Raw genomic sequence first — 16,530 nt, 5'->3', positions numbered from 1 at the left:
TGCAGGGATTGAAGCCTTGTGCCTTACTGCCCTCAACACAGAGGATTTAACAGAATCATCCCGTTTGGGTAGCTTAAGTAGCTCCTCTTCACCTTGAAAGATGGTTATGCTTGTTCAAATAGATTAATCAGAGGAAGTAAACTCTGAAATTCATCTGTAAACAACATGATGAGTCCAATAAACCAACCTGTAAACATGATCACTCATGCATATTTAAGGACCTACAGCAGAAATTCAGAAATTTCTGCTGATAACAACGATAACTGTTGTGATCATTAACTACATGGCAGCTCTCAAAGGAAAGATCATGTATATGCCCAGTACTTTGGAAATGAAAGAGAATTATCTTCAGGTTAACATTGCCATAGGTAAGATGTGCTTTGGGTCATTTAACATTTCATAGACTAATATTAGATATGACACTGATGATTCATGAATGTCTTCCTCTGATGTTGCCCCAAGGACATCCTCATTTAGGGGTGAGGCTGACTTCCCCTTGTAGCCAGCGCAGCAGCCGTGTCTACCCTCTATCCCTACGGGAGCCGAAGCATCTCACCACATTAAAATAATTTTAAATTCATGAATAAATGAGATTAAACTACTGAAGGGTAATTAGTGACTTCCAGAATTAACTGATATTAATCAAGCCAAATGGCAACTACCATTTGAAAAATTTTAAAAATAAGCCAGTACTTAATAATACAAAATTATTTATTAGTAAAAAAATTAGAATTTGTTCATTACACAGAAAAGTTAAACAAGTGACCGTTCCCTATGAAAATTTTAACCATAAGCATACGAAGTAGGAGTGGCACTATGACTGGGTCTGTGGACTTCAAATTAATGCCTAAATTAGTTGGCATCAGAAAACTGGAAATGGTGACATGTAAGCTGTGCTTGTTATATTTTGCTACCAGGTTGCGTATTTCGAGTTATTATTTGGCTTAGTAGAAAACTAGATATACACATGCCATGTTCTAAATTATTAACTATAGCAGACGTCACAGTTTGTTTCCCTCTTGTAGAAATCGTTGGTCGTTACTGCTGAAGGAGCAAAGTTCACATAGTCCATGCTGGGATAGGAAAAATACTCTGACGCTCTGATGGTGTCCAAGTGCTCTGCCTCGCAGGATGCACAGTAGCAAACCGAAGTGCTGGCTGAGGAGAAGCAGTCATGCTGGGCATGTGAGGGCAGGTGAGAGTAGGAGTAGTCTTCTAAGGGATAGCCACAGTTTCTGGTGTCCAGAGAAGGCAGGAGATTATAATTCTCCAGAGCACATGCAGGAAGCTGAGCCGGCGAGTAACTGTAGTCTAAGGAACCAGAGAGAGTGGAGGAATCTGAGGACGATCCTGGGGTCTAGAGAAATGAAAACCAAGGAGCAAAGAGCTTGATAATTTAGGATTAAAAGGACAGAATAGAGTGGATTTATTAATTCAGAGTAAGAACATTAGGGATAAAACACAAGATAACACTCAACCCAGCCCAAGTCTGCAGATGTAATTTATTTGCTGACTGCAGGATTTCATGACACCACATTCTATATTTACCTATTTCTTTCCCAACAATAAGTTACCTTGCTTCACTGGTTTCCTTTGTCATAACCATACTTTAAAGGATACTTTGTTCTTAAACCACAAAATCCTATTGTTCTGCAAGTCACCTGCACATCAAATCCTGCTGTGAGCCACAATACATGCTGCAGGCGGCACCGTGGTTGTTCCTCCACACCCTTGGCTATGGAGGACAAGGTGACCACACACATTATCAACGATCCCCTGTACAGGAGACTCGGAGATGGGGAACTAGTCTTACTGGGGTCAAGGTCTTATCCGCTGAGGAATACTGTAACACCTTCTATTTCTCTTACGAAGGTTTACAGTTATTAGTAAGAAAGCCTAACTTGGAAGCTGGAAGGGAACTGGATGATTGGCACTCTGTATGCATATTCTGTGGAGTTAACTTCCTAACCCCTTAAAATTTAGTCTTGATACCTACACAGACTTCTGCCAAGTTGAAAGAAAAATTATTCACTTCAGAAACTTATTTTACAAGGCTTAAAAAACTATATAAGTATCTAAAACAACTGGTATCTACTAATGGAAATTTTACTCCATTTATGTAACATATTTTTTAAGCACCTAAGGTCCATTAAGAACATACAATCCAAGTTCTTTCAATAATGTAGAACTTGGCTTTTTTTCCTAACCATATGAGGCCCAAATGAGTCCTTATGCCTATGCCAGACCAAAACAACCAGTTAACAGGGCCTGTTACATGTCAAAGTAAAACAAAAACCCCTTATCAGAATGATTGTTTGGTACTGTGTGGACATAGCCTTAATTCCATGTCCAAGAACTCAGACATCCATGGACCATTGTTTAAATCAGTGATTTCCAATTAATTGATGTCTTAACTTACAGTTCAAAAACATTAAATGAATATTGCCAGGAAACCTCTGTTTATTGCCACACACATAATTACATGTGTATCCAAAAGTGTGCACCCTGGAATGTGTGGCTGTTTCTATCTCCATTAAGTTTTAAATGGTTCTCTGCTTCTTTCCTGAATAATTTCCTTGTTGATAGTGTTTGTGTGATTTCTCATGAGATGATGCAAACTTTCTTACAAAGCATTACTACCCCATAGTAAGTAACAATCAGGTTTTGTAAAGAACTGAGATAAATTACCAGGTTCTGGTTAAAGCAGAAAGGGGCAGCCTGGAAGCTGTCAGGGAAATAGTGTGGAGTATTTTGCAAGGAATTGAGTGAAGGGCCTGGGTGTGTCTCTGTCTGAAGGTAGGAATCAAAGATCTGGTCGAGGCAGCTTGGGTTCTCTTCACGAGAAACACAACTGGAAAATTCTCGGGGTTGAAAATAATTGGGCGTAGAAGAAATTGGTTCAGGCTCAAAATACAGTCCTAGAAGAGAAGGAAAAATATATTTTTTGTTTAAAAATTGCACTTATGGATTTGAATGCAATTTATTCTATACTTTGGGTATTTACTATGTCTAGGGTAAAAGTCTAGAAAGGCTTAAGACTTTCTAGAAAGGTAAACAGGCAGGCAATTTGGGCTTTTTTAGTTGCCTTAGCAAATTCAAGTCCCAGTGAAACGAGTCTGGTCAATAATGTAGAACTTGTCTGTAAATATGACAAGGGCAAAAATAAAAGAACAGTGATCCAACTTGTGACAACTGGCACTTTCTTCGACTAGAAAGCATCAATATCCAGCACCTATCTGCAGTTCAAGTAAACCTCCTCTCTGAGAAGTAACTTACAGATGTTTGAGGCTAGAAGAAAACTTCTGATGCCATGGGAAGTAATCTCTTGATTTAGGGTTACTGTTTTCCTAAACTTTTCAGAACACTTACCCAGGATCTTAATTTTTGAAGAGTGATACATAAATGGCAATGCAACTGATAAAATGGAAACCAGGAATGTAGAGTACAAATGAGTACTACTTGTTTTAAATTACAAAAAGCAAACCTGTTTTCTTAGTGAATAAGTTAACATGATAATGGTATTAAAATAAGTTGTTAAATATCAAACAAGAATAATTCTGAAAACATGACTTCTTTTCTATTTTAGTATTAATAGACTTGCTCTGATTGTTATCCCTAAATGCTCAAAGAAAACAGGTGGAGAGTATGACCATCAGAGGGAAACAGAACACTGGATTTTCTAAAGTCTCAAGGTTCCTTTAAGGTTAGGTTAAAGTGGCACATTCAGTGGTGAGCTACCATAAGCACAGGTTTCCTTCTGCATGACCTCTTTAAACTGTTAGCTGTTGAGTGGCATAGGTAGGAGTGTTTATGTAATAGAGTTATTCGTATTGGGCTGAGGAAATTTACAATTGTTTGAACTGCTTTCTGGGCAGAAAGGAAAGAAGGGGAGGGAAGCCCCTGTCGGCTAGAAACTAAATGCACAAGAGCAAAGGCATTATTCTAGGATCTTAGGATGTTCTATATACCATCTAAGAGCACACTAAAAGTGATAAATTTCTGAAAACAATTCTGATCTTTCTGTGAAGCTTAGTTACTTGGAGATGAGGAACTGAAATATGAAGAACAAACTCTCGGGACAGAGTAGACAGCAGAGAATAGAAAGCTCAGAATTGAGGACGAAAATTTTCCCTTTTTTCCTTGCTAGACTTGCATCTGGAGTCACTATGTGTTTTTCACCTTCTGATTGGTTGGATTCCAATTAAATGGTGGTGCCTATATTAACCTCTGAATCAAGCACTGAGAGACTTTCCAGATGGACTTTGGAAAGAGTTTTTGAGAGAATTGTAATGCTGACTGCACTGACCTGCAGAAGATGGTGTGACTGGGTCTGCAAGGTGGACACTGTTGCCTCCGGACAGCTGCCAAAACAAGAATACAACCATAAAGCAAAGTGGAATAAGAGTTCTCAAAAGGGAAAGCTAAGGCATTTTGATGTGAACTTTGTAAGGTAAGCCAGATTTTTTCTTCTGAAAAAAAGTCTTTAAAATACAACCAATATTATGTTTTATTTAGATTCAATTTTTAAGTTGTTTGGGGATTATTTTTTAATATCAAGTTCTCCCACTTAAATTTTAAAGACTATTAATTTGATAAAAATTAATATAAACAACTTTTATATTACAGAAAACTCAAGAGCCTTTCTATTAAACTATTTAAAATTAGTAAGGGCTAACATTTATTTAATACCAACTATCTATGACTTGGTCAATCATTTTCCTCAAAATTTTCATATACTATCTGGCTGCTTAGCCTTACTAATTTGTTTTCCCAAAAGGACACAATTCCTAACTTTGTTACTCCTGGATAGCTAAAAATATTCACATGTTCTTACTAGGCATGAAACATTGTAATACAGAATACTCCCTTACAGCTGTGGTCAGTGAGCTGGAGCCTATGACATTCCAGTAAACAGCTGGAAAATATTTCAATTTTGCTTTTTACTTTTTTCTATAAAAGTTTATTTTTTCACTACTATATTTCAATACTTGATGTTTATGAGACTGTTCCTTTAACTATTCAGCCTGTATCTTCCAGTTGAACTGATAATTACTAATTTAGGATTTTTTCTTTTGTTTGTTTCTTATGTTTCAGGTGTTGGCTTTAAAATTTAAAGGGACCAGCATTGCACTGTGGTTCTGCACTGGGAAGCTGAGCTCACCACACCCCTCTTGGGTTACAGGGTATACTTAACTCCTGTACACCGAGCCACTGGGGAACTGCACAGCCAGCCACTGCTGAAACAGGAGGTGGTGTTACTTTTGAAAATGATCCGTGTTATAATGTCATGAACCAGGAAGCTGGAGTCCCTCATCAGCTCTTTATGCAAATACTTGGCTGCAGCTTGAGCTAAAGGACTTGGAAGGAGTGGGCTTTAAAAAATCTGCTTCATTGTAGGGCTCTTATTTACCCCATTCCTTCCCCCACCCAAAAGGTGTTTGCCTGCCTCCCCATGTTATCGCCCTCAGGTATGTTTACAATATCCTACTTGATATTATCTTTCTAGTCATGGGTCCACTTTCTACTTTGCTCCAAGAATACAAAGAAAGGCACCTTCTCTCTTACATTTCAAACAGCACAAAATCCACCGTCTACACTTTACAAAAGCACAATCAAGACTGTTTTTTTAGAAAAAGGTAAAAAATGGGTAAATTATATCTTTTGGTAAGTACTAAGTTTCCTTTATCCTAAAGGTAAAAGGTGTGTGTGTGTGTGTGTGTGTGTTTGTGTGCGTGCTCAGGGCTGTTTATAAATTGATCTGGCTGAAATAAGTTTTTACCAAATTTACAAATCTGGCATGCATGAGTTTTTCCTGGCACTGTTTGAGACTCTGTTATTTGTGTCAATCTATAACTTCATTCATGATCTCCTTAAAGTTCCAAATTGTGGATACTCATCTGACTTTATAACAAATTAAGATAAATTTCTCCCCACTTTGTGTATTTGATAAAATTAACTCTTTCCTTGGCTTAAAGCTTCCCAGAGGTGTCGTTCAACCACTGAACAAATTAGAGATCATCTCTGTTAAACCAGAAAGATCTACACCCAGTAGCAGGTGTGCATTTATCCCCTGCTGTCTGTCATCCTTGCCTACTGAGTATGCCTCTTAGAGCTTTCTTAGAATGCCAGATCCTTCTGATGGTTCTCAGTGAGGGATTTTTACATTTGCCTCTCATAATTAAGTCAACTGTGTGTTAGTCCTGTGTGGTTGTGAGGACACGGACAGATATAATCTTCCAAGAAGCAGAGCAGAGAAGGCTTTGCTCTGCATGTTCCTGAAAGGCGCTGGTTCAGAAGCACTGCTTTACTGTTCCTCATGGAGAAGTTCAGAAAAAACCTAGATAAGTCAAACTGCTCCAGGGAACAGACACTGGTCAGATATGCAAGTGAAATTTTTTACCTTTACTTTCATTCTGTAGCTAGCTAAGAGGGGAAGAGTGGCCAAAGCAAGCCTCTAAGTGGGAATTCTCCAGGTGCTGCTGAAGCAGAATTCTACCACGCACCAAAGCTCCTTAATAAAGGATAAACATCTTGATGATTAATTATTATCATTTTCTGCACAAGAAGCATTTCCCTGTTCCCTTGTTCCTGGTTTTATTAAACTTAAAGCCATCTCTGAACTGAAGGGGCTGATGGTTAAGGCTACTAGACTCCTGCTCAGCACAGCTGGATCTGCAGAAAAATGAATGTAGGGGGCCAAAGGTGGGAAGGTCTTTTATATTAAGAATAGGAAGAACTTGGTCCTACTTTTAGCTCTATTATTATTAACTGCAAGACTGAACTTCAGCTGTAAAAGAGGCATGCATATCTCTGATCTACTTATCACCCGGATTGTTATAAGAACTAAATGAAATGTGTGTGCCAAAGTGCTTTAAAAGAACAATTGTAAAACCCTCTACAAATGGAAGTTTATTGTGTTAGCTGAAATTCTGCATACAGAGGTACTGACTGCTCCAGCAAATGTACGATTTGTGCTGTACATGCCATTCACAACAAGCTCATACCTGAACTCTAAACTCTGAGCAAAAGATATGAATGAACATTATTCAACAAATTCAACATCTGGCTTTTAATCTATGGTTGTAATTTTATTTTGGTTGTTTTTCACAAATAATAATGATAGCTAACATTTATTGAGCACTAGTAAGTGGTAAGCACTAAGTGGAAAACACTCTTCTAAGTGCTTTATATGCAATAAGTCATGGAACTCTCATAAAATCCTATTATCTCCAGTTTAAAGATGAGGAAACTGAGGCAATCAAGATAGTGATTTGCTCAGGGATACACCCCATGTTGGAGCTGAGACCTGAACCCAGTCCCCTGGTTCTAGAATCTGTGCTCACTACCTCTACATCATTGTTTTTTCCCACAAAGGCTCATTTCATGAAATTGTCCATTTCGTACAAAAGCACCAGGCACAAAAATCACTGCAGGCTAGATGCCAATAAGCTGGAGCCAGGACTAATCCTAACAATGGCAATATGGGCCCTAACTGTCATGGGCTATATCCACACAGCCACACTCAAACCAACCTACAAACAAGGCTTAGCGAGTTGCTCTCTTGGAGGGCAGCCCGGCTTCATTTGGTGCTGCTGCTGCCCTGAGCCTCTCAGCAGCACTGTCTACTTTAGGCTGTATATACAGTAGCAGCGTGACCTCACCACGGCCCATATCAAACTCGTGATAACCTGGAACTGCTTCAGGCTTCATTACATCTTCACAAGGTGGCTTTATATTCCAAGCTGTCTCCTCTGCAGATAGATGGTCCCTTTCTGCTGGGCACATTCAGTGCCTGGTGATTTATGGATAAATGACCTCAGAGGTGGGGACAGAAGAATGAGGAGGGAGGGGGTGTTGTGCCATAGAGATTGTCACCTTGAAGGGTTGTCTCAAATGAAGTGAATTTCTGGGAGAGACTCCTTCGTGTACATGAGGGCACATATACTGTCTTCCTAACAGAACGACAATCTACTTACCTGATGCCTGGTCCTCTCCCTGTACAGGACCAATGACCCCTTTATACTCAACTATGATCAGTGAGGGACGGGCTCCCTCAAATCCTGAGCACCACGAGCTATTCTTTGTGGCTTCCTATGGTGAACTGGGATGAAGCTGGCACAGAAGTTAGAAGAACAGCTGAAGAAGGCCAGGTCTTGGGATGGTGACTGGGGCCTAGGGTGGCCTCCTCCACCTTCCAGACAGGGGTGAGGACAAACATGAGGTGGGGGTTAAGTGGGGAGTTCATGCTTACGGGTCCCCCTGAGGTGGCCTGGTGTGCCCTCCTCTGCTGTAGCAGCTCCTTCACTGTGATCTTCACCCGGACACCTTGATACACCTTCGGTTTCTCTGAGAAAAGGCAACTGAGTCAGTGGTCAAGTGCGAGGTTTGGGTGTCAGCCCGGGGTGTGGGTCCTCTGCACAGACTCTGGCACTTGTGGCCAGGTGTGTAGGTTTGGAGAATGAAAAGGGAATGCTAAAAGACAGGTGGTAAAGAAACACAAAATTTTCAAACTTGGAAGGATAAAGAAGGCTTGGGCAGGTTTCAGGGCCCCAGTGGGAACAGAACCTCTGGAAATCTGTGGGGTCATCCACCCCAGGATGGACCCTATCCATAGACCAATAAATAGCATGACGGAATGTGCTCAGGAATGTGGAGACCAGGCTAGGGGAGATCCCCACCTTGGTTCAGGTCGGGGGACCTGGGGCTCTGGGCCCACTCGCTGGCTTAGGAGCAGGCATCAGGGACCTGGAAAGGGACCAGGCGCTGGGCAGGGGCACGCTTTCTGAACTGGAGCGGCTGGCCCTGCCCCCCCGCCACGATGCTCGCACTCCCAGGGAAGCTCCGGGTCTCTTCCTTCTCCATCAGGCCAGGCACCACTTCTGAGGAGGCTCTGGCCTCCACGGACCTCTCGGTCTGGAGCAAGCTCTGGGGCAGGCAGCGGGCGGGTGGAGTTTGGAAGCCTTGTTCTTGGCCCAGTGAGGGGCCTGCTGGGCTGACCCCAGTACAAGGACCAGGACTGGGGAACGATTCCCCCTCTCCCTCCTTTCTCCTCCGCCTTTCCCGCTCTGCATCCTCCCCTCCAGCCCCCTCGGCGCCGCTCCCGCTCTCCCCGTGCCCCCGGCTCTCCCCTCCCCCCGTCCCTCCCCCACCGCCTCCCTTCCCCGTGAAGGCATTTCCCTGGCGCTCGGGGGCTCGGGGCGCGGCCGCTCGGCGCCCGCTCTGGGAGAGCTGTGCGGGGCCCCCGCGTCCGCCGGAAGAGGCCGCCCTCGGGGCCGGCTGGGCTGGGCCGGGCCGGACCGCCCCGGCCCGCGGGAGAGGCCGGCGCGCGCCGGAGGGCAGGCGGAGGGCGTCTCCGCACGCTGGAAGCGGGGCGGCCACGGGCCCCGCGAGCCCCCTGAGCCGCAGTGAGTAGGGCGCGGGACGCCTCGGGCCGCCCTCGGCCGGGAGTGAGCGCGGGGGCGGCCGCGCGGGGAGGGCCGGGCCCCGCGGCTGGGGGCGGCCGCGCAGCCCTCCTGGGCGCCTGGTGCCACGCCGGGCCGCCAGCGCCCCACCTGGTCGCTGCGGAGACCGCAGCCGGACCGCTGGGGCCGCCCACGCCCCGGCACGGCCCCGGCCGGGTCCCGGGGGCTGGGGGTCCCCCCAGGGAGGGAGGCTGCGCTCATTCAGCCCCCGGACGCAGGGGACCCCTGCCTGCCTGGCCCGCAGCGCCTGGGCGCCGCGTCCGCTCGGCTGTCAGGTTTCTCCCCCCAACCTCCTCGCTCGGTTCGCGGCTCGGGGCTGGGGGCGTCGGCGGGTGCGGCCCTGAGCCCCCACAGGGACCGCCACCATCCAGTTCTCTACGTCCGGCGCGCCCTGCTCGAGTCCCGGGCTCACCGTGAGCCTCTAGCTCCCCCGCCCCCCGCCGCCGCTCCTGGGCGCTCAGAGTCCGCGCCGCAAGCCCCAGAGTCACAACTGTGGCAAAATGGGAGGACGGGTGGGGGACCGGGGTACGCGGCTGTCCCCGGCGACCAACGCGGCCTCTGGGCCTGTGCTATCAAGAGCAGGCGCTGAGTGGGAGCGGCCACAGCGTGGCCCCTGCCCCCTCGGGATCCCCGGCTCATACTCGCATGCCCTGACTTTGTGCCTCTCTGTTCCATGCAGGAAAAGCTGGGGAAATACACACGGATGCAAAAGGCCCTGGCTCGCGTGACCCTAGCCCAGGAGAAGCAGCTGAGTTACCGGACATCGTTGTCAGCAGAAGTTGGGTCGGTGGCTGGATGCTGTAGCTGCAGGGATTCAGCGCCTAGCAGAACTCCTGTGCAAGGAGAGAAGCAGAGATGCCACATTTTTAAAGTTTCACAAAGCATCCAGCTGCACCTAGGTTGCTGGAGCAGGAGACAAACAGAATTAATGTTTTATACCTTCGGGTATAGGTTTGAGTTTTTTCCCCCTCATGCCAAGTATTTAAAACCTCTAGAAACCCATGATTTGACAATCAATGATTGCGCGATACTTTCAATTTGAATATTCAAAGGCTTAACAAAATGGACTATCTTCTGCAGAAATCCTGCACACAGGCACCCCACAGAGAGTCCAGACAAACAGGAATTGAGACCCCTTTGGGTCCTGGCCCTTGCTTTTGTTTTATTTTGGCTGTTTTGCCCACCTTCCCACAGACAGAGCAGGAGTCCTCCAAGATGCTCTGTGCTTCTGCCTTAAAGGCAGCTCCAGGAGCTCCGAGTGGCTTAGGCCACCCCTCATGACCACCTGTGCCAGGCTGGCTGGCTGAGCTGACTCCCACACTCCTCATCTCCATTTTAAGGGGAAAATCTCAGGTTCTGGGGGGTGAACATGGCACCCAGTAGATAGGATATGACAAGGAGTCACCCTGGGCCCAGATTTCAGGACAGAGGCCTGGCAGGGGCCTCAGCTCTGTGCTTCATCTCCTTCTGGCGCCCCGCCTGGCCATGTGCTGGCTTCCCTCCGTTTTTGCCCTACTCTCTGTCTGGGCCCCAGACACTGTGTTTTCAACACAGAATGCTTGCCCATTAAGACCCTTTGCTGCTCCCTAGGCTGATGCTGGGGGGCCTCCCTGCACTGGATTTTGTGAGGCTGGTGTTTCTTCAATATGAAGTTTCCTTTCTTCTTTTCCCCTTTAGAGAGATCCCTGTCTTTTTGCTGTAGGAGTATGTGTGAGAAGTAATGATAAGCTTGGCTCCTGCTAATTTTAGCTGAAAGGACATGGATTTGTGTTCAATCCCTCATGCTTTGAGTGAGAGGTGGAGGGGGTTTGAGGTTAGACTTCCCACTTGGTCCAGGTCTGAGCCCCTCACAAATGACCTGGGACTGTGCTAGGTTCTGTTCTTCAAGCACTTGCTGTGCCTCTTCCATGTGATTTGGAAGCTTACGGAAATGAGTGGTCCAGAGAGGGAGCAAGTGCCAGGCCAAACCCTCTCTGAACCCCTGAAGGAAGGGGGCAACACTAGAAGGTAGAGGCAGAATGCGTTCCCTTTGTGCATAAAGCAAGAAATTCCCATGCTACCAGGCCAGGCAATAGTTATAGGCCTCTGCTCTTTATTCTCTGAGTTATCTGAAATGTGAAAAGGAGCTGAGTTCCGTAAGGCCACCAGAAAAATACCTGAACGCCCTCAAATGTGCAGATGAAAGGTAGAGCATATGGAGGTGGGGAAACAGGGATTTCAGAGAGTGACAAGACACTGGAGTTTGTGACGGGTAGGCATTGCCTGGCGACTGAAGCCATGTCTCTGGAGGAGGGGATCAGGGCTGGGAATCCTTGAGGTGGCACCTGGCAGTGCCTGGCAGGATAGGATGTTTGTCTCTAGCTCAGCTGGAACCTGTCAGCTTCTGGAGTCTTTTCCAAAGCCCCTGAGCCTGTGTTCTATTTCCTTGATGAAAGTCGGTGTGAGGACCAGACTCAGGAGTTGGGGAAGGACGCTTGGGAGCTTTGAGAGAGCCCCTGTTTCTTTTCTCCCTGTCCTGCTTGGCACTGTGCCTTCAGAAGGAATAGGGAATAAAGCAGCGTGGAATTAGAGACCGTCTCTCATCCTCATGGTGACTTCCATTCTCTTTCTCTTTTGTTCTCCTTTTTGTTTTACACTTATTTTTTGGTTTGCTTTTTAAAACCTTCTTCTTTGTTCTTTGACCTTTCTGTTTATTTTTTTCTGAGTTTCTTTGTCTGTCTTCCTGTCACTGCTTTCCTCCATTTCTTGCCTACATTGCTGTTTTATCCCAGGCTCCCTGTGTGTGTCTGTTTTCCCCCACTCTGTGGTGCTGTCTCATTTTTTTCAGGCTTAATCGCCTTCTTACCCTCTCTTTTCATTTGGAGATGGACAGGGCTGGCAGGAGGCCTTGGAGATCACTTGGCAATGTCATCACAGTTGACACTGATGACTGACTGCCCTGTGGAGAGGACAGCAGGGCTGGGTGAGAGATGAACTCCTTGGAAGTCACCAGGTGTGCAGAGATGGCAGATGACCTTTTGTCCCTTTCTCTGGAAGCCTCCACCAGTACCTTGGCAGTAGTCCCAGGGGCTTCTGTGTTGGCCCCTGCTGCTAGGATGGATGTTCCATTGTGGTTGCTGGCCAGCAACTTCAGAAAACTGGGTTTCCTCAGGCCTAAGCCCTGTTTTGAGAATATGTTGTTTTTTTGAAAGATTCTATTCAAAAACATTCTATTTTGAAAAACACATGTTTTTTTGGGAGTCACTAAAATAATTTCATCACCCACCAGTGACGTGTGTCAAGCCCTGGAAAACTGCTGCTGTAGGACACGTGAACACACTTGTCGCTGTGCATGTGGCAGTGTTTCGGTGGCCTGCTTGTGTCACTGTCAGGGTGTGTGAGGAGACTGAGGCAGGGCAGCACAGACTGGAGAGTGTGCCCTCACACTGAGGACACCAACACCCTGAAGAAGAGGATGTCTAGAGAAAAGGCTGAGCTGGTAATTATGCTAATTAAAGTTTGTACTTCTCAGACTAGGAGATCTTCCCTCCTGCTGGGGGTATTATCACCCCCAGGGTGTCTGCCTTGAAGTCCTGATAATCATTTGGGGGTTTTAATAAAAGACTAAAAAATATATGGGCATTCAATAGACTTTAAAAGCCTCTCTTGCTTAAAAATATAACATAGGATCCTCTTGTTTGGATGTTGGAAAAGAACTTGCAGTGCAGAGAGAGACTTGAGCCTTCTTCTGATACCCTTGCTGATGGCTGTCTAGCCTCTGGCCCCCTTCCCTGCTTGGCTGAGTTCCTGGCCCACAGTAGATGTGTGTTGAGGAAATGGGAGCTCCAGCTTTGTGACGCATCTCGTTTGACTAGCGGGCTGCTTTAAATATGATAATCATCGACTGAGCCAAAATCCAATCAGGTATTCATTGAGTACCAAGCATGTATCAGGCATGGTATAAAGTGTGAGGAATACAAAGGTGATTGCCATCAACTGCTCTGACACTGGGTGCTGCTCTCCCACTTCCACACTACTGCTTCTCCACTATGTGTTTGTTTGTTTCATTGGTTCATTCATTCACTCATTCAACAAGTGTATACTGATTATCTACTCTGCTCACACCCAGTGCCAAGCCTGAAGAAGTTATGCACTAGCCATCTCCTTTTGAGGCTGACCATCCATAGTTTTTCTAGGTCTTCATACATTACAGTTTTCTGGATCTCAGAGCCACTGAGCTCAGAAACCCTTTAGTTTACCATAGACCTTCTTAAATTCATTTAGCACCCAGAATAATAGGAATAGAATACATTTCTTGTTAAAGTTTTTAACTGATATTTAACTGAAATTTTTTGGCAGGCATTTTGTATGCAAATAACACTGCAGACCATTATATTTTTTTCTCCAAAGTAGATATTAACCATAGGCACATGAATATGAAAAGACTTTTAAGTATAAAGAAAAGAGGGAGTTTATTCCCTCCAAATTTGACTACAGCTCTAATTCTCTATACTAATGCAAAGTTCTTTTGTCATTTTGACTTTGGAACACTGTTACCAAACCTTGTGGAAATACCAAGTTCCAAAAACATGGAAGAAACAGGTACTTACTGGACCCAGAGAGAATTGTCCCTATGAAAATGACCAGAAAGACTATAGGATGGAGGTTAATTATCTATGGTTAGTCTGTCTCTTCCCGTAAAATATACTCTGTCTTAACTTTTCCTTAAAGGCTTCCATAGGGAACAAGCATTTGATAATTTATCATTTAATAAGAAAACTACCATTATATACTGCTTGAAAAGTTCATCTTTTACTTAAGTGTTCTTATTATGCAATATTTAAGACATACAAAAACATGCAAAGATTGCCATGATGGAAACCTATGAATATATTACCAAGGTTAAGAAATAAAATAGTTGAATGGTCTTTCATTTATAAATAAATTAATTTATTAAACATTAAACTTTTGGTCTATTCCACTTAAAATAATTTAGTTAGGGAGGTTAGTTGGGACATTATTAATTTTCCCAATGCAAAAGAGCTAATTCTTAGATAGTTTGTTCATTTTTTTTTCCTTTTGGAACTTGTAAAAATTTTTATTGTTCTCTCCTTTAAGTTTGTAACATACTGACAATTATATTGCATATTGAAAACCCATACATCTTAATTATCTAAGGTTAAGCTTAGAGGATACTTCTATATAAAAGATCAAAGATAATATGGTGTCATTTACAGAGTCAGTAGTTATTGAATATGATGTGTAAAAGGAACAGTGTAATGTTTTGAATAGAGAGGATACTTGAGACAGAACTCATTGATAGAACCTAAAGAAATTGTGTCGCGTGTGGTTGGTAGAAACATTGTAATGTAATGGGTCTTAAATCTTCCACATCAAATGTAATTTCAGTTCTTTAAATATGCCAGATATTTTATTTCTTATGAATGTATTATTTATATTTATATATTGAAAAATGACAAAGATATTAGTTAATACTTATGTATATGTATATATGTATGTATATATATATGTATGTATGCATATAAATACATATTTATTACTGGGGTTAGTAATTCTTTTCCCTTTGTGGAATTTCTTCTTCCTCTACCACAATAGTATCATCATATTGTGTCATTAATTGGGCTGTAGCAAGTCATAATGCTCACATAAGTTTTATTAATATTTATTAAATAAATTTATTCATTAATATTTATTAAATAAATGTGGTTTTCTCTCATTCTTGCATTTGAATAACATTGTTGGAGAAACACAAATACTTTCAACTACATACTGTAATGTCTATTTCCAGTAACCTATGGGACGATGGTCTATATGGCAGTTTTTGTGTGGGCAAGTTTTGCCTTCAGTTTCTTTTTAACATTATTATTTAGTTAGCTTCTTAAGCAGCTTGAACTTGACATCACCATCTCTGCTTACTTTCAATCTTAAAGGACCTGAAAGAGATGGCATTTTGAACCCAAGCGCTCTAATTTTCTCTGGCTTCCCCAGGAAAGCTGTGAGTCTGAGGATAGCAGATTTAAGGAAGGTGAGGGAGAGGAGAATGTGTGTTTTTCTCTTATGCCAGCATTGTCACGTATGATGAAAAGGTGCGGTTAGTCCCCAGCACGCAGTTGGAAATAGTACTTGGATGGAAAGTGAGATAGGAAATATAATTAATTTCCCTTGTCATAATATTATAGCTTGGTTTTACTTTTTTTACAAAGTGTTGTAAATTCCCAGCACAATAAGAGAGAACCAACTTGAAATACTTGGAACAAAGAAAGACATTGTCAAGCTAAATAGAATTCTTAAAAATCATTTACCATTTGGAATTATTAGCACCTCTCTCCACTGCCTCTTTCCACTTTCAACTTGGTAACTGAAATGGATGCTAGACAGAGGATGGGCCTGTGTATGTCTCCCTTTTGTAAATTAATTTTGTCAAATACTGTGGAAGTCCTTGGATACTTGAAGAAGAATGTACACGTGCTGCACTCACTGCCTTTACCTTCATTCTGAGGTCTGGTTGCTGAGCTTTATTGTCTGAGAGCCAGTGCCTCCTATGGTGGGGAGATGAGCATAACACCTGAGAAGTAACTGAACTAGGAGAAATGGGCATGCTTAACATTTAGTGTTATAATCAGACAAAAGTTAAAGTGATGTGGACATACATACGATTTATACTACTACTATTGTGTTGTATAGTACTTAGCAACAAATAGTAAGCAGCAGGTGACTATAATTATCATAAATTTCATACAAACAATCTGGGAAAAATGGCTTTGAGACCCTTGTGCAGACCCCTAAATCTATAGAGAGGGCGAGATCTTTCCTTTCCGATACCCAGGTACTAGTGAGGCCAAGTGACAGATGGCTCTGCCCAAGATCCTGGGAGCCAGGACTGAGGTCTCCTGTCTCACCAGACCTAAGAAAGCACAGTTCTCCTCAGTGAAATTGTCCCCTTCCACTGAAGAGCAAATAATGAGCAAAGTAAAGATCAGGCTGTGAAAAGAAGTGGTGAGAGGGAAGAAGAAGACAGGGGACCCGGGAGAGGACAGCCTGGCAGCTGGGGACCACTGATGCCCTTCCA

At 43.9% G+C, this 16,530-nt stretch overlaps 1 protein-coding gene and 1 long non-coding RNA gene across 2 annotated transcripts; one reads left to right on the top strand and one right to left on the bottom strand.

Annotated features, from left to right (window-relative positions):
* Positions 1-741: 741 nt before the first annotated feature.
* Positions 742-15,065, bottom strand: POU2AF3 (POU class 2 homeobox associating factor 3). The gene is made up of 5 exons (XM_036895702.2): positions 10,219-15,065; positions 8,252-8,346; positions 4,307-4,361; positions 2,689-2,918; positions 742-1,357 (listed from the first exon to the last, which is right to left on the bottom strand). Exons 1-5 carry the CDS (start codon positions 10,223-10,225, stop codon positions 986-988), a joined length of 759 nt encoding a protein of 252 aa, XP_036751597.2. The 5' UTR covers positions 10,226-15,065; the 3' UTR covers positions 742-985.
* LOC118917662 (uncharacterized) lies at positions 9,177-10,463 on the top strand. Its single transcript, XR_005026872.2, has 2 exons — positions 9,177-9,404; positions 10,141-10,463. It is a non-coding gene; the product is annotated as an uncharacterized LOC118917662 (long non-coding RNA).
* Positions 15,066-16,530: the final 1,465 nt, after the last annotated feature.

This window comes from Manis pentadactyla, chromosome 13, assembly GCF_030020395.1.
Source record: "Manis pentadactyla isolate mManPen7 chromosome 13, mManPen7.hap1, whole genome shotgun sequence".
Classification (NCBI taxonomy): domain Eukaryota; kingdom Metazoa; phylum Chordata; class Mammalia; order Pholidota; family Manidae; genus Manis; species Manis pentadactyla.
The sequence above is the reverse complement of the archived record's forward strand: the minus strand, read 5'-3'. Positions and strand labels throughout refer to the sequence as shown.

What these genes read in the sequence shown, in the direction of transcription:
- POU2AF3 (XM_036895702.2), bottom strand. An exon ending in AGGCCACCTCAGGGGGACCC is followed by an intron (nt 4,362 to 8,251) that starts GTAAGCATGAAC and finishes TTGTTTTGGCAG; the next exon opens with CTGTCCGGAGGCAACAGTGT. An exon ending in TCTGCTTTAACCAGAACCTG is followed by an intron (nt 1,358 to 2,688) that starts GTAATTTATCTC and finishes TCATTTCTCTAG; the next exon opens with ACCCCAGGATCGTCCTCAGA.